The 26,204-nt window shown below is 50.9% G+C and overlaps 1 protein-coding gene across 1 annotated transcript; it reads left to right on the top strand.

Annotated features, from left to right (window-relative positions):
* The first annotated feature begins 1,114 nt into the window (after positions 1-1,114).
* On the top strand, positions 1,115-24,303 carry CPLX4 (complexin 4). The gene is made up of 3 exons (XM_045457642.1): positions 1,115-1,562; positions 7,568-7,655; positions 23,297-24,303. The coding sequence occupies exons 1-3, from the start codon at positions 1,396-1,398 to the stop codon at positions 23,522-23,524; spliced, it is 483 nt and encodes a 160-aa protein (XP_045313598.1). The 5' UTR covers positions 1,115-1,395; the 3' UTR covers positions 23,525-24,303.
* The last annotated feature ends 1,901 nt before the right edge of the window (positions 24,304-26,204 follow it).

Below are 26,204 nucleotides of genomic sequence, written 5' to 3'. Positions count from 1 at the left end.
TGTTCACTCTCTGTCTCTGTCTCTCAAAAATAACATTAACATTATAAAAATTTTTTTAAGTGAAAGGAGCCGGTACGAATGCACGTTCTCAAGCCAGGCACTCAGTACGGTTCCTGTTTCATTCTGAACCAAACTGTTAACATAGGCCAGATCTGCAGATGGAGACCATTCTGGCAACATCTTTAAATAGGTCAATAAAAGACAAACCATCTTAGAATATATAAAAGCGAGCATTTTAGGCAAAAATCCAGATCCTACAGTTCTGTCTACAATGTAGGGGACCCATTTCCCGAGAGGGCTCATGCCCACAGATAAAACAATCAGCACAGGTTACAAAGAGTCCCCACCTCTTCGCCGTCCCACCTCCTCCTGGAGTGCTTTAATTAGAAAGATACTAACAGATTAAAGCCTTAGCCGTATTCGGTTCCTCCCTTGACCTGAAGAAAACCACGGCCATTGAGAATCTGCTGCGTGTTAGAAAACCGTGTCAAAAGTTTTACCCAAGTCCACCAGCGAGTGTAAACAGAGCGTCCAGGGAGTGGGCTGTATGTAAGGGGGAAAGGTGGCCCCGTCACAGGGGGATGATTTCACTCACACTGTGCTCACCTTCTGGGCTCAAGCCCTGAAAGCGGTGCCACGTTTCCAAGCAGAAGAGTAACACCACCGGGCAGGAGAAGGCTAAGGTGATGTCCCGGGTCTTCCTTCCAGTGAAGGACCCGCCCGCTCGCCCTTTAGACTCGCCTCGCCTGGGTGTTTCTGTATGGGACCCGGTAACCACCGAGGCAGCACAGAATTCAGGCAAACCAAAAGGCAAATCCTTGCATAGTACTTAGAGTCCGATGAGATAAAATGACGGATCAAAGGATTATTTTTGCTTAATGAAGCATTTTGGGTTTTGAGTCTCACCGGACTCCGTTTTCAACAGGATGTGGTGCTCCGGGGCTGGAATTTGGAAATTCCATTGCAGGCGCGTCACCGGTCAGCTCTGATTAATCGGAACGAGACTCTCGCCCAAGCCCTGCTGCGCTCAATGATTTCAAATTGAGAAATGGGTAGACAGCTGAAGGATTTTATTTTTTATTTTTTATTTTTTTTGCTTCTGGAATTAGCCTCGTGTATTAATTCAGAAAGTGGTCGGTTGCATCCGATGGTGTGCTTTAGTAATCTGAACCATCTGCCTCCCTGTATTAAGGAGTTCATCTCTTTAATCCAGCTTACCGCCCGAGGACCGCTCTTCCCTGCCATCATGCCCTTGAGCAGATGAGGCTGTGCAGAGTCCCTCGCTCTTGAACGTGTTGCCGTCGTTGAGATCTGGAGAGTTTTGTCTCTGTTTGCTTGTTCGTTTGCCTTCGCGTTCTGCCTGAGTTTTGGCTTGATTTTTCTGGAGCAGAAACGATGGCTTTCTTTATGAAAACTATGATCAGCAACCAGGTAAAGAACTTAGGATTTGGTGGCGGGTCTGAAGAAAAAAAAGAAGAAGGAGGGACCTCTGATCCTGCAGCAGCTCAAGGCATGACTAGAGAGGAATATGAGGAGTACCAAAAGCAAATGATTGAGGAGAAGTGAGTACGCGTGGCTTCGTTTCCCTTTAAGAGCCTAAAGCGATGAATTCCGGCCGTACCTTCTTCGGGCTCCCCGGTTTCTTTGCCTTTGCTTTTTTAGACGCCTTTTCTCGTGCTGTTTGCCTCTAGCCTTAGGAAGGAATGTTCTGTTCGGGGACCGATTTCCCAGCCTCAGCGGTTACTGTGTCCTACCCGTAGGGATGGCAGTGAACAATAATAAATGAATCTATGGGTCGTTCTTAAAGCGGCTTAACGTTTGCTCTGGTCAAGGTTCGTTTTAATTAGCCTCAGCCGAAGTGCTCAGATGACGAACTGTGAGCCTGTCTCTACGGTCTTGCCCAAACTCGCCCTCCTAGCGCGTAGAAAGCTTTCAAACTGTAAGAAAGCGTTGCTCCTGGAAGAGGCACACGCAGCACAATCTTTTTTTTTTTAATCTTTTTTTAAATGCTAGAAAGCACAACATGGCGATTATGTCCTAAGACTTGGCTTCCCAAAGACTGTGGGTAACTTTGCGGACTGTTTATTATGAAGATTTTAAAGCTACAGAAAAGTAGAACAGAATGACGAATATCCATATAAACCTCCGAAAAAGGTCAACAGTTAACATTTTGTTACATTTGCTTATAGATGATTAGTTGGATGGATAGAACCATTTTTTAATGGTTTTGGTGTTTTTAATTTTTGAATGCTTTTAATGTTTATTTATCTTTTGAGAGACAGAGAGAGACAGAGCGCAAGTGGGAGAGGGACAGAGAGAGAGGGAGACACAGAAGCCGAAGCAGGCTCCAGGCTCCGAGCTGTCAGCACAGAGCCCGACGCAAGGCTCGAATCACAGACTGTGAGATCATGACCTGAGCCGAAGTCGGGCGCTCAACCGACTGAGCCACCCGGGTGCCCCTAGACAGAACCATTTAAAAAAAATTTCTTTTTTCAACGTTTATTTATTTTTGGGACAGAGAGAGACAGAGCATGAACGGGGGAGGGGCAGAGAGAGAGGGAGACACAGAATCGGAAACAGGCTCCAGGCTCTGAGCCATCAGCCCAGAGCCTGACGCGGGGCTCGAACTCACGGACCGCGAGATCGTGACCTGGCTGAAGTCGGACGCTTAACCGACTGCGCCACCCAGGCGCCCCTGTAATTTTTTTTAGAATTTAAGGTAGAATCCATTTAAGACTCTCAATAACAACAAAGAATTGAAGCCCGAGCTTGAAGTTAAATGCCCATTTTTCTAAAAAAGTATTTAGTAAAAGTATTTCTCAGGCGCCTGGCTGGCTCAGTCAGTAGAGCATGCAACTCTTGATCTCGGGGTCGTGAGTTCAAGCCCCCACATCGGGCATGGAGCCTATTTAAAAAAAAAAAAGAATTTCTCATTTAATAAGAGTATCTCTTGCTGCCATCCTGGCCCTTTTGCTAACGATCCCTTACGGAATAGTTGCCTAAGTCCTTTTGCTAAGATGATTATAGGTGAAAGGTTAATGACTTAGAGGAACCTGACTACCAAGGACAAAGGCCTACGTTTATTTATTATTATTTTTAATGTTTATTTTTGAGAGAGAGAAAGAGAGTGTGAGCAGGGGAGGAGCAGAGAGAGAGGGAGACACAGAATCGGAAACAGGCTCCAGGCTCTGAGCCATCAGCCCAGAGCCCGACGCGGGGCTCGAACTCACGGACCGCGAGATCATGACCTGAGCCGAAGTGCGACGCTTAACTGACTGAGCCACCCAGGCGCCCCTAAAGGCCTACATTTAATGGAAACCTTGTCTACTGAATTCTTTTTTGAAAGAAATCGTAGCTTATAAACTACCTAGAATGTATTATGCTGGGCTCTGCAGTTAATTAAAGTCAAAGAAATAATAATAAACGCCACTGCCACCACGGTATTGGCACTGAGATGAAGCTCAGACCAAAGAAAAGCACCCCTAGAGTGTAGGCTAGATTCGCCTGCGGCGGGGGGTGGGGGGCGGGGGGGTGGGGGGTTGTGGAGACAGACAAACATGACACAAGGATAATGAAGAAACAGAAGTAGAACAGTCGCACCTAATGTTCTCAGCTCAAGTGAGCTAATACAAAGCAACCTGTCAGAAACTGAGACCAGACATCTGATCATGGAAATAATCATTTAAGACGTCCAAGCAACAGGCCCGGTCACAGACTCGGCATTTGTGTGTTAACTCATGTCCCGGTGTCCCTAAGTTGTCTGGATAGAGAAAAGGCCAGAATGCCCGAATGGTGTGGTCAATCCCGTGGGTTGGGTTATTTGCCAACTACGTGGCTGTGTGTGTGTGTGTGTGTGTGTGTGTGTGTGTGTGAATATCATCCATTTATGTAGTCGCCCAGTTTAAGAAATGGTAGCAGGCCAATGGGGCCAGCCTGCTTCCCTCTGGCAAGAGGCACGGCTTCCGGTCTGTTGCTTGAGTTTTCTTTTTTTTTTTTTCTTTGTTTAAATTTTTTAATTTATTTTTGAGATAGAGACCGAGCATGAGCAGGGGAGAGGCAGAGAGAGAGGGAGGGAGACAGAATCGGAAGCAGGCTGCAGGCTCTGAGCTATCAGCCCAGAGCCCGACACGGGGCTCGAACTCACGGACCGCGAGATCGTGACCTGGCTGAAGTCGGACGCTTAACCGACGGAGCCACCCAGGCGCCCCTGTTGCTTGAGTTTTCAATAGCTTCATCACCTAGAACGCAACAACAGTCCATTTACCCCCCACAGCCCCCCACCATCTCTCTCAATAGTAAAATGTCCCTTTACCTTTGTTGTGGTACAGTATTTCTGTGTGACCATTTGTTACTCGAACTTTGATAGGCATCACAGAACTAAATATAAAAGCTAAAATCATAAAGCACTTAGGAGAAAAACAGTATCTTTGCAACCTGAAAGTAGGCAAAGATTTCTTAAACAGGACTCTGGAGGCAATAGCCATAAAATTTTAAAATGATGTAGGCTTTATCAAAATTGAAAATTCTTGTACATCAAAAGACCCCATTAAGAAAATATTTATAGGCAAGTCACAGACGGAGAGAAAATATTTGCAAAACGTATCTGACAGAGGACTGGGATCGAGAATACATAAAGAATTTCTACAACTCAGTAATAAAAACAAAACAAAATGGGCAAAAGAACAAACACTTCACAAAGATTCACAAATGGCCAAATAGTACATAAAAAAAAAAAAAAAAAAAAGGGGCGCCTGGGTGGCGCAGTCGGTTAAGCGTCCGACTTCAGCCAGGTCACGATCTCACGGTCCGTGAGTTCGAGCCCCGCGTCAGGCTCTGGGCTGATGGCTCAGAGCCTGGAGCCTGTTTCCGATTCTGTGTCTCCCTCTCTCTCTGCCCCTCCCCCGTTCATGCTCTGTCTCTCTCTGTCCCAAAAATAAAATAAACGTTGAAAAAAAAAAATTAAAAAAAACAAAAAAACAAAAAAACCCCCACCTGATCTCATTAGTCATCATGAAAATGAAAATGAAAATCACACTAAAGTACCACGACACACACCAGAATGGCTAAAATTAAGAAGACACAATACCAAATGTTGGCCAAACTGCAAGTCCGTTCACGGGAGAATGGATAAACAAACATGACATATTCCTATAGGACAAATGCACTCAGGAATGAAAAGGAACAATCCACCGCTAAATACCACCACCTGGATGGACCTCAAAAGTTTTTTATGCTCTGCAAAAGAAGGCATAGTACATGGCTCCATTTATAAAAAGTTCTAGAACAGGCAAAACCAATCTATGGTGGATAAAGGACAGTGACTGGGGAGCAGGTATTCGCTGGGGATGAGAGAAATTTCTCAGGTGATAGTAACGTTTTTCATGTCTTAATAGGGGCTTGGGTTACACACAGAAACGGAACCAACAGGAGAAACATACATACGCATACACGCACAGGTATATGCGGGTACGTGAGATTGATTATCAGGATTGGCTCACGTGATTACGGAGGCTGAGAAGTCCCACCATCTGCTGTCTGCAAGCTGGAGGCCTGGGAAAGTTCCGAACTCTGATGGTGTAAGTCCTAATCAAGGGCAGGAGAAGACTGAGATCTCGGCCCAAGCAGACGGACGGAGAAGGAGAGAACTCTCCCTTCCTCTGCCTTTTCGTTTTAGTCAAGCCCTCCATGGATTGGATGCTATCCCCCCCCCCCCCATGCCAAGGAGGGCCAATCTGCTTTATTCAGTCCATCAATTCAAGTGCTGATCTCTTTTGGAAACACCCTCCCAGACACCCCCAGAAACCACGTTTAATCTGGGCACCTTGTGTCTCGAGTCAAGTTGCCACATAAAATTCACCAGCAATCAAGGTCTGTGCACTTAATTGTAGACAAATTTTACTTAAAGGAAAAAAAAAAAAAAAAGAACTACCAACAAAAGCACAGCTGCGTGCTGAAGTGTTTGCAGGAAAGAGTACCGATGTCTACAGCTTTGAAACGTACCAAAAAATAAAATGGGTAAATGACCGGGTAGAGACAGGGATGCGTGTGTAATCAAACATGTATAGTAAGATGCTAACTGTAGACTATAGATGGCGAATATACGCGTTTCGCCGTAAAACGCTTTCGACTTTTCTGTACGCTTGAAAATTTTCATAGTGAAATACTGGGGAAAAAAGATCTGCTTCTGCCCAAGCCCCGGCTCGCGGATCTCTCGGGCAAGTCACTTATCCTGTTTCCCCCTCCAAAGCCAGAATATGGAAGCCTGTGTTGTCGGGTGCCCACCCTGGGCCCAACCTTTGGAGATGGGCAGTGAGCTCAGGGAGGGCCTGTGCCCAGGGCCCGGTGGTCAGTCATTTAATCGGATGGCTTCAGATCAGCCCCTCCTTCAGGCCCCCTTCTGTGTGATGGTTAAGATGATTTCCAAACGTGAAGGGAAGAAATAGAAGCCAATTTAGCCACCTGAAAATGAAAACAGAATTCCTTTTCGTGCAAATAATGCCTTACCCCGCCAGGCCTCACACGGGCCTTAACCTAGGAACCAGAATAAGGTGGGAAGCCAGCCACGAGCTCTTTCCTGGCTGCTGCCGTTGCTCCTGTGGCTTCATGGCTGCTCTGTTCTTTCTTCTCAGTGGTCAGCTCCCCCTGGGCCACCCAGACCGGGTGGACTGGGGACAATGGTGGCCCACGGCCTCCAAGTTCACCTGTTCCAGCCACACTGCGAATGTGTCTTTCTCAGTCCCAGAGATCCCGGAGAAAAGATTTCATTTACTCAGCTTGGGCCAATTCAATACGGTCAGAGAGCAGGGCCGGCGTATAAATCTAGCCCCTAGTGATGCCCATCTCTGGGCAGCTGGGAGGGGAGGCAGTCACTGTGAGCTTTGGAGACCTCCCCAAAGCTGGCTGCTTGTGTCGAGGTCATCCTGAGCAAGGGAGTCCATTTCAAACCAGCATAATCCCAAGTCCAAGTAGGTGGTCCCCGAGCATTATGGAAATCTACCCTACCTTATTTGGGAATGCCTCCTTCCAAACAGGGAAGGGAACGTTGTACAAGAATTGGGGTCCAGAAGGGGTGACAATGAAGGGAAATGGCTTTCTATAGATCCCTAAATCCCATGTGCCTCTAAGGACCCCCCAGCCCAGGATTCTGCGACGCTGTTTTCACTTGAAGAAGGATCATTCAGGGAGCTTGTTAAAAACATACATTCCCCTCATCTGCGCCCCCAGGGATTCTGAGGAGTCAGTGTGAGATCAGACCCAGGAAGCTGCATTCTTAACAGGCACTCAGGTGATTCTGATGTTCGTGGTCCCAAGTCGTATCTAGAGCAGCACCTTGAGGTCAACCATACACTAGGCATAACCACTCTGCCCCTCTCTGGGCTGCATCCCAAAGAGATTCCCAGAACCAAGCTGCTGTTGGGATTTAGGGGTCTGCAGTGAGTTATGATAGTAGAATGATAGAAAGAGAGGCAGATGTTTGGGGGCGTAGGAAGGTTTATCTCCGCGTCTGGTGGGAATGTCCGTAGCTCTGTCTATCCTTTGATGGCTTATTCTATTCTTTTACTTTTAGGATGGAAAGAGATGCCGCATTCACACAAAAAAAGGCAGAGAGGGCATGCCTCAGAGTCCATCTCAGAGAAAAGTACAGGCTCCCAAAGGTGAGACGCTCGATACACAGTAAGCATCCAATTATTTCTGAGATACTAGCACATGGAGAATGTTTGATTATCGGCAAAGGGTCACATTCATGAATACACACACACACACACACACACACATTTGTTTGTCTTCGTTGAGGTGTTTGATGTCGTGAAAGAGCATTGAACTTGGAGTTCATGAAAAGTAGATTCCAGTCATTTCACCCCTATAAACTTCCATTTTGTCTCAACCAAATGGAGCTAAAAGCCACGAATGCTATTTTTATGTAAATTGATGTAAAGATTATAGAACTTCTCTGTGTAAATACACAAGGAGGACATAATCACTGGTATTTAATATCGCTGGTATTTGATAATACAAAATAATGTGTCACATGATAATGTTCTATGGGCTGCGTGCATATCGACCCATTTAATCCTCAGACAGTCCTCTGGGGTGGTTCTATTATCACCTCCGTTTTATGGTAGAGGAAGCAGAAGCATGGAGAAGGTCAGTCCGTCCTGCCAAAGGCCACACAGGCAGGAAAGGCAGAGCCCAAGACCTTCCACCATAGTCTGCCTGTATTTCAAAGGAACGGTCTCTTCCTTCTTTATGGAGGTGATGTCATCACCCCGCACTAGGCGTCTATCCATCTCGGTGCTGGCGGTGAGAACGAACGCCTGTAGATTCTGGTCAAGTCCCGGTTTACGGATGGGAAGAGAATGTGTGGCCATGTTACGGCAGGCTCAGATGCACGGCTCCCACGGGTCCCCTGCGGGTCCCCCAAAAACTGACTTCAGAAGCTACAAGCACTAATCGAAGGGGGAGAGAGAGCTTGGCTGTCCCTGCAAGGTCAGTGCTGAAGTCACCCAAGAGTTAAGTTTAGCCCCAACTTGTGGGGGAGACTGGCCCCTTAGATGCCCTAGGAACCATGTTCTGCTCTCACAGAGGGAAGGAAAACTCACAGTGAGATTTAAACATTTTCACAGCAACCATCGGATTTTGAAAAGCATGTCTTTGCTTTTTGCCTCCCTGATTCCGGCCTCATGCTTTTTTGCGTTGTGCTTGCATCTTGGAAGAGTGGGGCACTAGACACGGTCCCCGCCACTCCCATTGTCTAGTGGATTATCCAAAGCTCCAGGGACAGCACTGGCCGTCTTGAGGAGAACCGGGTTTTAAGTCCGGTGCAACCTCAGATGGCTTTTTAAAATATCTGGGCCTCAGTTTCCTCATCTGTAAAATGGAGACAATGACACCTGCTTCACAAAGTCTTTGTCTGAGCTAATATCACGTAAAGGACCTCGTACAGCCACCTGCCTAATGGAAAGAGCTCAGCAGAGGACAGCTCTTATTTTGCTGTAATTATCTCTATGCCCAGAAGTCTTATGTCTTCCTAATAAGAGCTGGGGGTCTCAGAGACCTCGAGGAAGCACACTGATATGTGCAAACGGTGCAACAACTCGAGGTCAAGAATCTGAGCTTCTGCTTGCTTTCTCCCCACGGAGGTCTCAGCGGCCTTGCTCATTTCCAGAGCCTCAGGGATGAGCACCTCACGCAAGGCTCAGCAGCATGGCCCTGACAGTCTTCAAAGAAAAAATAATTCCCAGATCCCTGAGTCACGCTATCCCTTGGGACAAGAGCCTCTCCCAACAAAAGCTATAAAAAGAGGACAGAATTATAAGCCACGAAATGTGCCCATTCATATCCTCTCTGGAGAGAATCAGGCCCAGGGGAGCGGCAGTGACTATACCTGCACAGGCTTCTGCTCCCTGAAACCAGCTGGGGGTGGGATGCGGGAGGGAGAAGAAGTCAACAAATTGTCAACAGTGGAGCCCAGGATCTTTCATTGAGTGATTTACCAAGGCTCATATATCCCCCTTTCCCATAGCTGCTTCAAATGTATAATGCGTGTGAGACCCCACCTGATTTTTTTTCTTCGACCCTGAGAAAGACCTTTGAGCTCACCTAAGAATCTAATGTCACTGTCTCTTTTTAGACATGAGGGAATTGCGGCCCCCGGGGGGGAGGGGGGGGGAGGGTCAGGTAGCTTGGCAAAAACCCACAGCTACTGACCGACGCAACCGGGATGGGAACGTCGGCCTCTCAGCCACGAAAAAGCGTGCCTTACAAAAGGGTTTGAGCACAGCTCCCTCTGGCCCCCCAAGGTCTCTGCGATCGCTACTCTCAGCGTTCGAGGTGTCCCCAAAGTTTAAGCGCAGCTTTGTGGCTTAAACCTGCGTGAAGGCTTTGGGGGCGGCCTGTACTGCTCAGGAGTTCAGTGAATCCCACCCAAAGCCCGGCAGACACCCGGCCTCTCCCCCTCCTGGGTCGTCTGATGGCTTCACCCGGGACCTGGGAGCCGCTGCTAAATTCCAAATACAATCCAAAGAAATAGATGAGAATATCCCTTGAAAGCGTTCCACACGTACTCTTTCCCTGCAGTTTGCTTTCAGATGGGGGCCTCCCTGGGCCTCTTTGATATTATGGCTGCATTTTGTGAAAATGGACTGATGCTGCACAACGTTGCGAGGATAGGCCTGTGGTGTGAAAAAATGCTAAAAATACCAGCAGGACAATTGCCTGCTTTTCACACAGCACGTGGAAATTCCAACCCAATTACACTGCCCATAAAACAGTAATCAATAGAAAATGTATCATACAACCCCGCCGCTCTCCTCTTCCGCTTTGTCCCGTTGTCGCCAGGTGTGACAAACGCCCCCACGTCGATGCGGCACCTTACCCCGTGAAGTCCAGCCCCACCCTTGGACACCCCCTCCGTCTCCCGTGGCTGTTACAGGTCACACGTTCCCCTCGCACCCGCCCCATCCGGGCTCGGGGCGCAGCGGGCCTTCTGGACCCGATCCCCTGCCCAGGGTTAGAAGGGAGCGCTGGGGGACAGACGCGTTTGCCAGGCTGAGATCAGCCCCTGGCCGGCAGCTTCCAGTCCGTGCACAGCGGCCAAATCCTTTGGTGACAGGAGCCGGGCCCCGCGCGCCCCCTGGTGTCCCTAACGCAGAGCGCGCGCGCGCGCGCAGCCGCAGGGAACAGCCCCGCCGCTCTGATCAGTTCTTCCGCGCGGTCTGTGGGTTGTAGCAGGGACTCTGGCGGTGGGAGACAGAAATAAATGTATGGACGTGAACTTTTTTTTTGGGGGGGGGGGAGTCTATTCGGTTGCTGCTAAGGACCAGATTGTGCATTGTATTGTGAAGCGGTTGCTGTGCTGGCGCCCCTGGAAGGGCCTGGTGGGCTCTCCAAGGAGCAGCTGTCACTAAACAGGAGGTGGCAAGCGCCCGTGAGGGGCCCCGTGTGGGGACAGGCTGGGAGGGGAGTGTCCGAGCAGCGGGATCCTCCCGCGGTGCGCCAGGACAGAGAGCCAGAAGACAAACTGGTGTTAGCCGTCTCCGCGGTCAGCAGGATGGAGAGGGATTTTGAAATGCCAGTGACTGAGGGCGAGGAGAAGGAATTGGAATATTCAGCCCTGACGTTGGGGAAATGACCACTGTGGGGGGCAGTCCTTCCCTGGGCCTTGAAAGCCACGCTTGGATTCTTCTACTGGACCAGGCCAACTTATCTGGAGGGGCCCGGGCTGCTCCATATTCGGGGCTGGATGTAACTCTTAGGTGTTCCTTGATTGTGCAGAAGGACTCCCGGAACCTTTAGAATGCCACCCCAAAACCATAATGGGGCTTGAAGTTTCAGGTCTTTATCTCCTGGATGTTCCCATGAGGAGCAAGGAGGCTCTGGAACCCCCGGGCATCGCTGTGATTGGGGAAGCTCCAGGCCACGGCAGTGTGTCCAGTGACCCAGGGAAAGGAATGAGGGGCCGGTGGCCAGCGCCACACCCTTGGAGCCGCAGGGGAGGCCCGGCCAGGAGCTGCCAGGCTAGAGACGGGGCAACAGACCCCCTAATCGTTATGTACATCCTCTTCGTGGGGCTTGGCATCTTGATCACTTCACTTAATTACTTATCCAAGTACTGAATTAAAACCAGCCATCCTGCTGTGTGTGTGTGTGTGTGTGTGTGTGTGTGTACATATATATCATTCAGCTCTAAAAAATGGAAATCTTTCCATTTACAACCACATAGATAGGCCTGGAGGGTGTTATCCTAAGTGAAATAAGTCAGACAAAGACAGTACTGTTTGATCTCACTTGTATGTGGAATCTTTTAAAAAAAGAACTCGTGGGGCGCCTGGGTGGCGCAGTCGGTTAAGCGTCCGACTGCAGCCAGGTCACGATCTCGCGGTCCGTGAGTTCGAGCCCCGCGTCGGGCTCTGGGCTGATGGCTCAGAGCCTGGAGCCTGTTTCCGATTCTGTGTCTCCCTCTCTCTCTGCCCCTCCCCCGTTCATGCTCTGTCTCTCTCTGTCCCAAAAATAAATAAACGTTGAAAAAAATTAAAAAAAAAAAAAAAAAAAAAGAACTCGAGGGCGCCTGAGTGACTCAGTCAGGTCATGATCTCGCAGTTCATGAGTTCGAGCCCCGCGTCGGGCTCTGTGCTGACAGCTCAGAGCCTGGAACCTGCTTCGGATTCTGTGTCTCCCTCTCTCTCTGCCCCTCCCCTGCTTGCACTATCTCTCTCTGCCTCTCTGAAAAATGAACGAACATTAAAAAATTTTTTTAATAAAACTAAAAAAAAAAAAAAGAACTCATACAGAGAAGAGATTGGTGGTTGCCAGAGGTGGGCAGAGGTGGGGGTGGGGCGGGTGAAATGGGTGAGGGTGGTCAAAGGGTACAAACTTCCCAGTTATAAGTCCTGGGGATGGAAGGCAGGGCATGGCGACTGTAAAAAAAGGTCATCAAAAGACATCGGTAAGGACAAATCCCACCAATTGTAGGATTTTATTCATTGTTGTTAACAATTAGCCATAACCTCCGGGTGTGGGACACCTCCCGCCTGTCCAAGCTCTCCTTCTGGAGCAGGTGTGGGCTCCTGGACCGCCCCTGCTACTCGGCTCCTTGACCCTAGTGTCTGAATGGTATTTCTATTTTTATTAAACTTATTTTTCACATATCTGAAAAAGCCCATGTCACTGCATAATCATAAAGCTCATTTAAATCAAGGGACTTGCCCAAGGTCACACCTCTTACTGTGCCGCACCCACCTCCAGCCTCCTGATTCTTCTACCCAGAGCTCTCTGTGTCCCATGCTCCCTCCACCGTCTCGAAACCGTATCTCCGCCCAGGAGGGTGGCCTTGAGAACGAACACAACCGTCCAACAAGAAAGCAGTGCGGGGCAGAAAGCAAGAGGCCCCAGGACCTTCCTGAGCTCCTAATAACAACCTTTCCCTCCCCTCGAGGTGCAGACTGCTAAGCCCCGTGTTGTCTTATAAAGTCCATATTGGGTAAGCAGCCATTCTAATGGTATTAGCAGTCCCCGGGGAGCTGGATACATTCACTAGGTCTTCCAGCTAACGAGGGATGCCCCCTGGGTGCCTCATTCACAATTCCCCAGGGTCACCGGCACAGGAGTCACACAGCCAGCAGGAGGCGGTTCTGGGCCCTTCCCCTCACCAAGGCCCAACGGAGAGCAGATTTGAGGAAAATGTCTTCCCGGGAGCTGTCAGATCTAATGAGGATAACTATGTCACATTTTGGAATTAGAACCGTATTTTCTCAAGCAACTATTTGGCTGGCGTTTCCCGTGAAAGAGTTTCACTGATTGCTGACTGGTGGGGGGAGGAAATGTGGACTGGGAAAAGGAGGAATGTGGGCCCAGCCCCCCAGGGCACAGTAAAAAGCCTCCTCTCCCAGCTCATTGGTCACTGCTAATGACAATGCCATTTATTGCACCCGGGTCTTGGGACGACCCCTTTTATTATTATTACTTTTTTAATGCTTACTTATTTCTCAGAGAGAGGGACAGAGAGTGAGTGGGACAGGGGGCAGAGAGAGAGAGGGAGGCACAGGATCCGAAGCAGGCTCCAGGCTCCGAGCTGTCCGCACAGAGCCCGACGCGGGGCTCGATCTCACGAGATGCGAGATCGTGACCTGAGCCGAAGTCGGACGCTGAACCCACTGAGCCCCCCCGGCGCCCTGGACGATGATTGCAGGAATCACAGAAGCAAATAAGCGCAGTGATCAAACTGCAGGAATCCGAGGTATTCATAAGAAACTGCCCGCATGTGCGCTCTGTGGACACGTCCTCCGGCTTTCAAATCACAGGTACCCCGAGGACTCCTGGCGCCCACAGGAATCCATGATGCTCGCGTTAGGTTTGGGTCTCGCTTGGCTGATCACCCCCTGTCCTGAATCTTCAGGGGGTGTCCTTTTTCCATCTCCGTTGTCTCTCCTTTAGAAAGAAGGGCAAATCTCTCCCCAGGAAAACAAGCAGCTAGCACCTGCTGAGCAAACAGTCCTTTCTAGGTACCTTCCCCGAGTCGCTGGTTCCCACAGCTCCGCTGAAACCTTCCTCCTTCGGATGCTGGGTAGCCTGTCTGGACGCAGCAGGCGGCTCTACCATTTTCTTGGGACACCTCTGTGTTTCTCTTCCCTTCCTGCCGCCTCGGCCAGCGCTTCCTCTGGAAGCCCTCTCTCTCCTCAGCTCCCAGGCCTTGCGCTGCAACGGTTTCTCCTGTGTCTTCTTCGTGGCTTAGCCTTCCCCTGTCTGCCGCCCTCCCCCCCGCCCCCCCCCCCCCCAGTTTTGGAAGATTCCAGGTCTGCTCTTTTTCCCACTGAATCCGCACACTCTGGCCAGGGGACGGCGTCTTGCTGTGGCCTTCAGCGACCAGCTGTCTGTGTGGGACGACTCTCAAAGCCATTCCTGCGGCCTACCTCTTGTCTCTACATTTCCCTGCCGCGTCTGCCCGTGGCTCATATCCAGAACAGACCAGCCAGCTCTCCCCCAGAGCTGCTCCTCCTGGAGTCCCCATCTCCACCGACGCCCCCCTCGCCACCCCCCGCCCCCCACCTCCAGCCAATTCCCCAGGTTCAGCTCATCCCCAAGGGCAGGTCTCATCCTTTCTTTTCTTCTTTCTTTTTATTCTGAGACAGTCAGAGAGACAGCGTAAGTGGGAGAGGGGCAGAGAGAGAGAGAGAGAGGGAGACAGAGAATCCCAAGCAGGCTCCACTCTGTCAGCACTGAGCCCGATGCGAGGCTCAAACCCACCAACCGCCAGACCACGACCTGAGCCAAAACCAAGAGTCGGACGCTCAACCGACTGAAGCGCCCCAGCATTTCTCACCTCTCTTACTACAACAGCTCACCAGTGGCTCTTCCCCTCAACATGGCAGAGTGAGGTTTCCAAGATGCAGATCTGACCCTGTTTCTCCCCTGGTTAAAAAAAAAAAAAAAAAAAAAAAAAGCCTTATCCTAACTTCCGAGAATCAAGTCCCAATCCCTTGCCCTGTAGGCCATTAAGTGGCTCCTGTCTTTCCGGTCTCGTCTCTTGCAACTCCCTGCTCGGACTGGACTTTCCTCCTGCTTTGCTCCCTCCACTCTGCTCTCCGCGACCCCTTTCCTTCCCGTGTAAGACTTTGGTCTTAGTGCCACTTCTTCTAGAAACTTCTGTGACCCTCTTCTCCCCACTGCCCTTCCTGTCGCGCTCCCATCATCCCCGAGTGCACGTCTCTTACGTGATCTTACCACCCTGGGTAGTCTCCCCTGCTGGACTGTGTGCCCTTTAACAAAGGGGCTGAGCTGTTCATCTCTGTCCGCAGCGCCTCGCACGGTGCCTGCCGTGTAGAAATTGTGCACGCGTGCGCGTGCACACACGCCTACACACACGAAATGTTTGCCGAACGTCGGATGTTATTGGGAACAAGGGGGAAAAGATACAGAGAACCAAGCATCGAAAACAGCAGAAAGAATTTATCGGCTGTAAGAGTTACATTAAAAAGAAATCTTCCTGAAAAGAACAAGTCTGGGTTAGACATTCTAACTGTATAAAGTACAAAGTCCGTGTTATAATCCAAATGCCACACGTCTGCAAAGAGGGGAAGTAACGCGTTTGAAAGAAAGCACGATGCTTTCTAAAAACAAATGCGCCCCTCTCCCTAGCCAGTTCAAAATGTATATGTAAGTCAAGCCAAATTAATAAGAGAAAACAGTTCCACAATGAACCCTAATCCTATTAACGGAATTGTCAATCTAGGTTAGTCATTGAAAAATAATGTTGTGCCCCCTGCTGAGCTATATGATTTGGTTACACCTGGTGTTGGTCTGCTCTATTCAGGGCATCATTCATTTTGAATAAAGGTGAAGATAGAAGAAAATCTATCGGTGGACTTATCTTTAGACTAATGTCACGTTGGAGGCTCCCTTGGACACAGAACAGAATTTAAAATTTGCCTCTTAAAAAGAGAGAGGATTCTGTGGACCTTCCTTTGTCCGCCTCCTCCAGATCCGGAGCCCTTGGGCTGCCCAGCAGGGTCTGAGACACGGAAACCACCCCCCCCACCCCCCCACCCCCACCCCCACCCCCCCTGCTCCCCAGCAGCTGTTTCTGGGGGTGGGGCTGGAGGCATCGAGGGCCGGCCAGGGGCCCTCCCTTCCTTCTCCTCCCCATCCTGTCCCAGCTCCGTTTGCTCCATCTACTCGTGCCCTTGAAAGAGCCATGGACTGAATGTCCTGCGGGGACATGGGGAAGGCGAGAAAGAGCCAGGGGACACGGGTACAGCGGCAATGTGGGACACCCCACTCTGCCATGCCGGCATTCTCCAGTGATCCTGACAGCCCCCACCCCTGTAAGGGAGGTAGATATTATTTCCCCTTCACGGATGGGAGCCCTGGTGGGGAGGGCGGTGGGCGGAGAGGAAGAGGGGTTTCCCGAGGTCACACCGCCTGTATGTAAATGGCAGAGCAAGCTAAGACCCCAGGCCCATGTGACCCCACCGGCCACAGCAGTGCAGGCTGCTAACCCCTAACCAGCTGAATGACATTTCTGCAAGTTTCTTTATCCCTCCGGACCTCAGTTTCCTCCTCTGTAAAATGAGAGGCTTGGATGGTGACCTTTAGGAGCTCCTTGAGCCCCTCGGCAATGCCCTCGTAAGGGATAGAAGTGGAAGATGCACACAGTTGGTGTCTAGAAATTCCCATTCCGTATGGGTCCTATATGTGTGCACACTTTCGACCGAAGAAGTCAGATCCACACCCTCTGTGCAAGTGGCTGAGGAGGGGAGACGTTGGTGCAACGGACGTAGCAGCTAGCGAACCCCAGACAAGATCCCCCACGCTGCTCAGATACGAGAATCCCCCGGGAAACGTTTTAAAAATGCTATCGCCTGGAAGTACCTGGGTGGCTCGGTCAGTTAAACATCTGACTTCAGCTCAGGTCATGATCTCTCGGTTCGTGGGTTCCAGCCCCGCGTCGGGCTCTGTGCTGACAGCTCGGAGCCTGGAGCCTGCTTCCGAGCCTGCCTTTGTGTCTTCCTCTCTCTGCCCCTCCCCCACTCGCGCTCTGTCTCTCTCTCAAAAATAAGCATTTAAAAAAATTATTTAACAAATGATATCGTCAAAGCCCCTGCCACGGACCATTGGAGCCAATCCTCTGGGGGTGGGTGCTAGCCATTTTTCTAGGTGTCACACGGGATTCAGCGGCCCAGGGAGGGTTGAGAACCACTGTTCTAAGGGATAGAACATACACTTGGCTCGGACCTTCAGCGGCAAATGCTCAGAACAAGGATGAGTGAGTGGGTCTGCTAGAGTCTGGCCCCCCGGGCCTCACGCCTCCCTCCCTCCTGGTCCGGCCCGAATACCCCTTTACCTTTGGCAAAGCAGGCCATGCTCACTTTAATTTTCCATGGAGGTGTTTGTGGACTGGCTGTGCTCTTTAATCTATACCCCGCTCCCCCAGGGTCTCAGGTTCCGGCAGGACAGGAACGAGGGGTGGCTGTCTCCTTGCCTAGAAGCCAGTACAGCCCCTCTACTCATACCTAGGCCAGTAAGAGGAGGTTTGTAAAGACTGGCAGCCAGTGGTCCTCACAGAGATGGAAACATCTAGTGTTAGATCAACTCGACAAAGAAATCCATTAATCTTAGCTGTTTGGAATTGTGTAGACCAAAGAGAAAGAAACAAACCGAAACCAAAATAAAACCTGGCTAGAATCAAACAGGTATTTGCTATATATCCAGGTTTGATTGACTAGATTATTTTTTAATGTTTATTTATTTATTTTGAGAGAGAGAGAGAGAGAGAAAGTGAGTGGAGGAGGGGCAGAGAGAATGAATCCCAGGCAGGCTCTACACGGCCAGCACACAGCTGGACGTGGGGCTCGAACTCACAAACCGTGAGATCATGACGGGAGCCAAAAATCAAGAGTCAGACCCTTAACCAACTGGGCCACCCAGGCGCCCCTGATTGACTAGATTGGAAAAATGTGGTGAACGCTCAGCTTTTTGACGGTTAACTGTTGAAGATACGATCGTTTGTCAACGTATCTCTCAAGTTTGGTACAAGGTGAAGGCCAGTTTGTCAAAATCTAGGGCGCAGCGTGAATCCAGGGTGGTGCTGAGCCTTCAGGGAAAGGTCAGAAATCAGTCACAGGGTGTGGGGCTATTTAAATAATGGGGCATTCAGCGCTGGCAATTAAGATTATAAATCTGGTTAAAAACCAAGAGATTAAAACTGCTTCTGGCCAGCCGGCATAAAAATAATTAGCTTTTAACTGCATTAAACGATATCCCAAATTGATAAGATTTCTAGAAATGAGAAGACCTCTGAGACAGAACCTCTGGGAGTAAAGTATAGCTTGTCTGGCCCCTAATGGTCGGCTGGTTCACTCACTCACTCGCTCACTCACTCATTCACACCGTGGTTCTCAGGCTCAGGCTCCTTCCCTGCCTGGAGCTGATTCATCCCGTCTATAACTTGCATCTGGGGGTGTGCGGAGGCATTACTGTCTTTCCTTGATGTGTCAAAATATCCCTGGTCTCCCCAGGCTGATTTGTCAGTGGGCAGCAGAAAGTCTGTGGAAGCCATTCGTTGCTTGGATTACAGACAAGGCCCCGTCATCAGGGAGGTTCATTAGGCCAGCAGACAAGGCCGCACAGGGGCCGCCGTATAAATTTCATTTATTCTTCTTAATGGCTTGCTCTGGCCCGGATCTTTCTCTCCAGGGCCGATACTCTCCCCGCTCTGTGTCACTGTCCGTGCCTTCTTTATCGTGGGGACCCTTTCAGCAGGGATTGTGAGAGCAAACTGTCATTTTTCTCAAAAATATTGATAACCACAGCCACCCTCGTCCAGGGCTTTGAAGCTTAGGGGACCATGTCACGGCACGTCTCCTTCGATCTGCTCAGTAATCCTCTAGGGCCCTTCCCCCGGGCATCGGAAGCGGTAAGGTGACTTGTGAAAGGTCATGGGGCCGGCAAGTGACAAAGCAGGAACTCGAAGCCAGGTCTTTCACTGCCATAGGTGGCCGCGGTGGGGGGAATCGTGTCATTCCGCCACAGGAGACCCCTTTTCACACACAGGACCCTCACCCTTGGCCTGTCCTAGGTCTGGGGCCAGCTCACGTGGCTAGGACCCAGCACTAATGAGGCTGGGGCCCAGGCTTGGTTCCCAAGGGCTTCGTTTTGTCCTCTAGCCCCTGCCGGCCCCACCTGGTTGTCCTACCCTTGGTCGATTACCCAAGGAAATCAATCCCAGTGCTGGAATCGTCACCTGAAGCAACCGTGCTGCTGATAGACGGTCAATAGCATTGTCCTTCTAGAAGGATGGTGACGATAGCCGTTGACGACACCGAATACTCCCTTTAGACTGGACAATCGGAGCCACCCGCCTTGGGCGCCATGCTTTAGAGGGCTCCCCTCTGTCCCTTGGACTTCATTCTTTCACGTGGGGTGAAGAGTCTCTAGGGCCAAAGAGACAGGCCCGCCCAGAGCCCACGGCCCTCTTTTAGACCACACTCGGGCTGCCCGGGACCCCGAATTCCCGGCCTAAATGTATTCTGGATCCTCTCAGGCCCCTTCCACAGGCCTGTGCCCCGGAGAGTGCGGTGAGCTCCTGGGCTGGGTCCTGCTAAGCCTGATGAGGAGGGCAGGAGGTCCAGTACTGGGAACCTGATGGCACAAGGTTCCCAGGGAGGGACAGAGCCAGGGATGGGGGGAACGGAGGGCTGGTCGTGAGCCTGGAACCTCTTTCAGTGCTCATCCGCCGGCTCCCACAAACATTCCCATGGGTCTGGCAAAGGGTGAGAAGCCCGGCAGTTTTCTCCCAGAACGGAAGACATTGTGCAGAAAGGGAAACAAATAGGCCCAGCCTTCCAGGAACGTGACTGTGGAACGAGAGCGGGGGGCCATTCCTAGGCCAGAGGGAAGGTGCGGAGAGAGCAAGGGCTCTGATAAGGCTGACCGCCATAGGCAGGAGTCGCGGTTATCCGATGCGAATCTGCAGCCCACCCCTGGGAGTTATCCTGTTTATGAATAGCCACCCCCGGTTGACTGCTTAATAATTCAGATGTCATCTAATTAATCCTCTACAATTCTAAGGCAAATAATAGAATCTCAATTTACAGATAAGAAAGTAAAGCTCAGAGAGGTTGTGTAAGGTGCCCAAGGTCACACAGCCTGTAAGTGGTGGTGGTAACCCTCACGCTCAGGCAATCTGATTCTCAAGCCAACAGTGGACCTCCCGGCACACTGGCCCAACGGGAGTGGAAAGGCAAGTCAGCAGCTATGAAAATAGAGCTCTTTACAGCAAGGCAGACCTGTGCGTTTAAGGATTGTTAATGCTGTTGTAGTCCCTGACCACAGGCTCCTTGAATCATTCAATAAACATTTACTGTCTGTGTCTACATGCCAGACACTCTGCTAGGTTCTGAGATGTGTAGATGAGTGAGTCACAGACCTGTCTTCAAGGGAAGGAGAGTTCTTAAACTTAAGCAATGCACCAGAATCACCGGGAGGGCAATTGCTAAGTTGAAGATTGCTGGGCCCGCCCCCACAGCAGGTCTGGGTGAGGCTTGAGATGTGCATTTCTTTCTTTCTTTCTTTTTTTCAATGGTTATTTATTTTTGAGAGAGAGAGAGCGAGCAAGTTTGGGAGGTGCAGAGACAGGGGGACAGAGGATCCAAAGTGGGCTCTGTGCTGACAGCAGAGAGCCCAACGCGGGGCTCGAACTCACGCACCGCGAGATCATGAGCCGAAGTCGGATGCTTAACCGACTGAGCCACCCAGGCGCCCCGGGGGATGTACATTTCTAACAAGGTCCCGGGAGCTGCCGAGGCTGCTGGCCTGGAGACCCCACTTTGAGAAACGCTTTGGTAGAAGGTGCCAATCAAGAGCCCCTCTGTGAGTTGTGAGGCAAAGTCGAACACCACTGCTCGGCCTGCCCCAGGCAAGAGGAATGAAGAGAGAATAAACCTGAAAGTCCTCCCTGAAGGAAAATCTGTTCCAAAGCTTGCCCCCCGCCCCCCCCCCCCCCGAGGCAGCATGACGAAGTCTCCGGGTGAAAGGAAGGCAGGGAACACCGCCCTCATGAACAGGTCGGCTCTCTGAGCACCCACTGGCCAGCCCACCCCGCTTTGGTCCCTCTAGCTACCTGTCCCTGTCCCCCCTCTACCTGTCCCTCCAGGCCACAGCGGCTTCTCCAGCCAGTTTTGACTCTGGTGACATCCACAGAAATCTCATTCCCAACCAGAGGGGCGGGGGGTGCCAGCATTCCCAGGAAAGCCTTTTCAAATCACTCTATTTTATTTCGGGGTGCGTAAGAGAGGGGAGAGGTCGTGTATTTCCACGAACTGAGAACGGCCAGGCTGAAGTCCTGCCTTTCCTCTCCTCCCCGCAAAAAACGCCCAGAGGGTAATTAGCAAGAAAGGCAACTTCTAGAGTAGGTAAATAAAAAATAAATAGAAATGGAGGACTGGCTGGGAGCCCCTGCGGATTAACTAACTAATTAATCCCCACAACAGTTTGACGAGGAACTAATTAATCCATTAAGCGCTTTGAGGGGCCAAGGCCTGGCCAAGTGCAGGGAGAGGCTTCTCGCCCTTGGGAGGCTGCGGCCGAGAGCGGCTCTTCCCAGAGGCCTTCAGGGTGTACCCCCAAAGGGCACGTCCTTTCTGCACCCCACGTCAGCCTCTCAAGCGTCTCTGCAAACCCGGCTTGCCGTCTCTCTGCCCAGAGACCCAACCAGAAGAAGGAACTCGGAGGGAGCCACGGGGCCCTAGAGCTGGAGAAGGCCCAGGAAATCCACTTTACCGATGGAGCACAGAGCATACACCTCACTCTGGCTCGCTCTTTGTACCCGGAGACAACCGATGTCTGTTTACAGTCGTTTATTCTCAGCACCCAGGCGAGGGGAATTCATAGTCTCCTGCAGGTGTTGACCTTCACACCATCCGGGAAAGCTGCAGGTGTCAAAATCTTTCTAAAATCACATCGGTGAGGTCGTGGGGCGCCTGGGTGGCTCAGTGAAGCGGCTGACTCTTGAGGTCGGCTCGGGTCACGATCTTGCGGTTCGTGAGTTCGAGCCCCGCGTCGGGCTCTATGCACCGACGGTGCAGAGCCTGCTTGGGACTCTCTCCCTCCCTCTTTCTCTGTCCCTTCCCCACTTGTGCTGTCTCGCTCTCTCTCTCAAATAAAGAGAGATATCCTTTAAAAAAAAAAAAGGCCTAAGCGATCATTTCATCTTTGTGTGAATTTGCATGCCCTTTGGTCACCGCCCGACAAGGTGGGAGAGCCCCAAAGTCTGCTGAGCTCTTTCCCATCCGCTTTTCTAATGCTCTGTAATCTTCTGGGCCCCTGGCGCCCTGTGTGCCTCCTGTTACAACCTGATCTCAGAAATCGTCGGATACAGCCATCTGGGCATAGAAAGTACCCTCACCTTTCGCAGGGAAACTTCTTCTTTGGATTTTTCTCTCTACTTAAGACACAAAGGCCCCACAGCCAAAGGGGTAAAGGAATGTCTACGACCGGGGGGCACGCACTATACGCCGCTGCGGAACGGCCCCTCGTGGAGTCACAAAAGGAACCATGTAAGGCAAACTGTGACGGTCGCAGTTAGCACAATAGGATGTGAGTACCAGCCGTGACACAGCCGATTCACTTAATAACCAAGGGCTATGTGGCAGACGTACTTCCGGGTGCGAAGGGGGGGGAGGTTGAATTTGACGTGATTCTGTGCCTAGCAGAAGAGGGGGAAGGGTCAAAGGTCAAGCAGAAGTTGCTACGGTGACGGAGCCCGGTCAGGCCTCGGTGAGCCCACCCCCCACTCTCCAGGGTGGGAACAGCCAGGGCCACTGAGTCACAGACTGCTTAAGCTCGCAAAGCCGCCCTGAGGCAGAGTCTACGAGTTGGTCTGTGATTCTCCGGCTTTGCGGGCACCGCAGGACAAGGAGGGCTTCTTAAAACCCGCAAGGCTGGGCTCCACCCATGAGCTCCTGATTCGGGGGGGTCTGGGGCGGGGCCCCAGAGTTTGGCTTTCTAACAGGTTCCTAGATGATGCTGATGCTGCGGGGCCCGGGGACCGCTGCTGTGGGACGCGTGATCGGCCCAACGTGCAGCGAAAGAGGGAGGGGCACGGCGACCAGCCCCCTCCCCCCCCCCCACCCCCAGCTCCCACGATTGCTACCGAGCCCAGGCTCCGCGGAGACACAGCCGAGCGTGCCATTCGCTTCATTCATCCCCAGCGGAGGGTCTTCCTGCTGCTTTTACTGTTTGTTCGGTGGTGCGGTTGCTTCCGCGTGGTTTCTCGAGTTCCGCGTTTGTGTTTTTTGCACAGAGTGAAATGGATGAGAACCAAATCCAGATGGCTGGAGATGATGTGGATTTGCCCGAAGATCTCCGGAAAATGGTAGACGAAGACCAGGAGGAGGAAGAGGACAAGGATTCTATTCTCGGGCAGCTCCAGAATCTCCAGAACATGGACTTGGACACCATAAAAGAAAAAGCCCAGGCCACCTTCACGGAAATGAAGCAGACAGCAGAGCAGAAGTGTTCTGTGATGTAAGGGGCGAGGCAGGGGACGGGAGGGACCCGGGTCGAGGGGGCGGTGACCACTGTCCAATGGAGCGTTTCGAGAACATATACTTACGTGTAGCGAACGCAGAAAAATCCATGTCGATACACTCTCCACAGACCCATAGACAACAACTCGATGTTCTGAATGTTCCCTGTAGAGCGCTTAGCTAGCACCTTCCAGGAGGGAACATACTTTCCTTTTAAGTTATAAAGTGTGGCCCAGGGTGACGTTTCATCCGTGAGCGACGCCGAACACAGATCTGCTTAAAGGTCTTTGGGACAGCCAGGAGGAAACAACGCAAATGGCACTTCCTCTCCTCTTTCCTTTCTTAGAGGGGAGGCTCTCGCCCTCTCCCACCACTAGCATGGCTCCAGGCCCCTTGGGAAAAGATGTGGGAGGTCAGGGAGCCCCCTGGGACCCCAGGCTTCAGGCTTAGGAGCAAGCAAAGACCTCGTAACCTCTCACTCCCGGGCAGCCAGACACTGTTGATGCTCCCCATCGACTTTGGCCTTTGGACACTTCAAGGCCAAGGGGCAGTGGCAGGGACGAAATGAGACAGGAAGGTGGAGAATAGACTTCACCAGCCCTTTGCATCATTCTAGAGGCCACGTGAAGAATGGACTTGAGGGGGTGATGTGAGAGGCAGGGGGGCAACTGGGAAGGCTGTGGCTATTTCCACGTTCACCATCATCACCCTTTGCCTGAACTTGGTGATGTCATGGGAACAAAGTGGTGGATGAATAAAGAGCCTTGAGACATTAAATCAATCTGTGTGTGTGTGTGTGTGTGTGTGTGTGTGTGTGTGTGTGTCCTCTTTTTTCTTGCCTCCCCTGGGTCTCCTCCTTCGTCTTCCTCTCCTGTCACTCCCATCCCTCCCCCACAGACTAGCTTCCAACAAATCATGCCGTCATGCTGTGCCACGGTCTCCCAGGGCATACATGGGTTCCTTTCTCTTAACATTTGCTCCCTTTCAAAGGGAAGTGCTCAAAAGACTTAGAATATTTACCTCGGAAACACTTAGCGCTCTTTAACTAAAGCCAACCAAATGAAAACAAAATACTAGCCTTTCAAGGAATCCGTTCATTGAATAAATAATGCTCAAAGACAGCGTCTATCAAGAGGAACTGTTCCACCAGAGGGAAGGGGAACTAGGACCACAAAGTTAGGGACTAACCTCTTCTATAACCGGAGCTCCTGAACGTGCTGTGGAAGACAAAGTTTCATGTCACAAAAATATGCAAATAAAACAAGGCATTAGGGTTTCAGGACCTATGATCCTTGGCAAAGTTTAGCCCCTCTTGAAAGTCCCTGGGAGAACATTGGTGCAATGTTGGGAGGTTGATTAGTCTTGAAGTCCACTGTCATAGTCCATCCTGGCTGCTGCAATAATACTATAGATTGGGTGACTTATAAGCCAAAAAAACAAAAAACAAACAAAAAAAACCCCACGTTTGTTTCTCATAGTTCTAGAGGCTGGGAGACAGATGAGGACCCTTTTCTAGATCCTAGAATTCTCATTTTATCCTCACGCTATGAAAAGGGCAAGGGAGGTCTGTGGGTTCTCCTTTATAACAACACTAATCCCATTTGGGGGGGGGGCTCTGCTCATGACCTAATCACCTCTCAAAGACCCCACTAACAATATCACCTTGGAGGTTAGAATTCAGCATGTGAATTTTGAGGGGGCACAAATTCAGGCCACGGCATCGTGAGTTCGAGCCCCGCAGGGGGCTCCCGGCTGGGCGTGGTGCCTGCTTGAGATGCTCTCTCTCCCTCTCCCTCAGCGCCCTTCCCCGCTGGCTCTCTCTTTTTCTCTCTCCCTCAAAACGAAACAAAACCATGCTTGTCTTTCATCAGCACTGGCATGTGAGTTGTGATTTGTGTTATGGCAGAAACTTTAAAACATTCACCATTCTTAAAGCTCCAAGATAATGGATAAAATGTGTTTTCAGTCCAGGGCCCGACTTTGCTCCATAACTCATGGAGTGAGTGAGACGGACGAGTGACGCATGTGGCCCTGTGTTTATCTGCTTCATTGTGGTTGCCAAATCAGTCCACAGACTAGCTACAGAAGGGCACAGAAGACCATTCTGCTTTCTCGTAAAATGCAGCCAATGCCGACAGGGAAACCGCTAAATTGGCATTTCACCTTGACCATCAAAATTGCTCTAGTGCCCTCCCATGCGTATCTCAGCGGAGCTGCGTAACCACTAGAAGACTCCACCATGGTTGTCTGATTCCTTAAAAAAAAAAATGCAAACCACAGGGGTGCCTGGGTGACTTAGTCGTTGAAGCGTCTGACTCTTGATTTTGGCCCAGGTCACGATCTCGCAGTCTGTGAGTTTAAGCCTGGCCTCAGGCTCTACGCTGACCGTGTGGAGCTCTCTCTCCTCTCTCTCTGCCACTCCCCCACTCTCACTCTTTCTCTCAAAGTAAACAAATAAACTTAAAATGCAGACCACATACGTATGGGGTGGGGGCTGGGAGGGCCTGTGTTGGTGCATTCGGACGGCCTTTTCCCCCTCTAGATGTAGGTGGTATCTGTGCCTTGTGATGGTCACCAAAGGGTCTCCTGTCACCAGAGAATCCAATAATTGTAAAGGACTAGGAGGGAATCTGTTCTAAACTCCCATAAGTAAAGGAACAACGGAGCCTCTTCCCTAAAGCC

The sequence above is a fragment of the Leopardus geoffroyi genome, chromosome D3 (genome assembly GCF_018350155.1).
Source record: "Leopardus geoffroyi isolate Oge1 chromosome D3, O.geoffroyi_Oge1_pat1.0, whole genome shotgun sequence".
In the NCBI taxonomy this organism is placed as follows: domain Eukaryota; kingdom Metazoa; phylum Chordata; class Mammalia; order Carnivora; family Felidae; genus Leopardus; species Leopardus geoffroyi.
The sequence above is the reverse complement of the archived record's forward strand: the minus strand, read 5'-3'. Positions and strand labels throughout refer to the sequence as shown.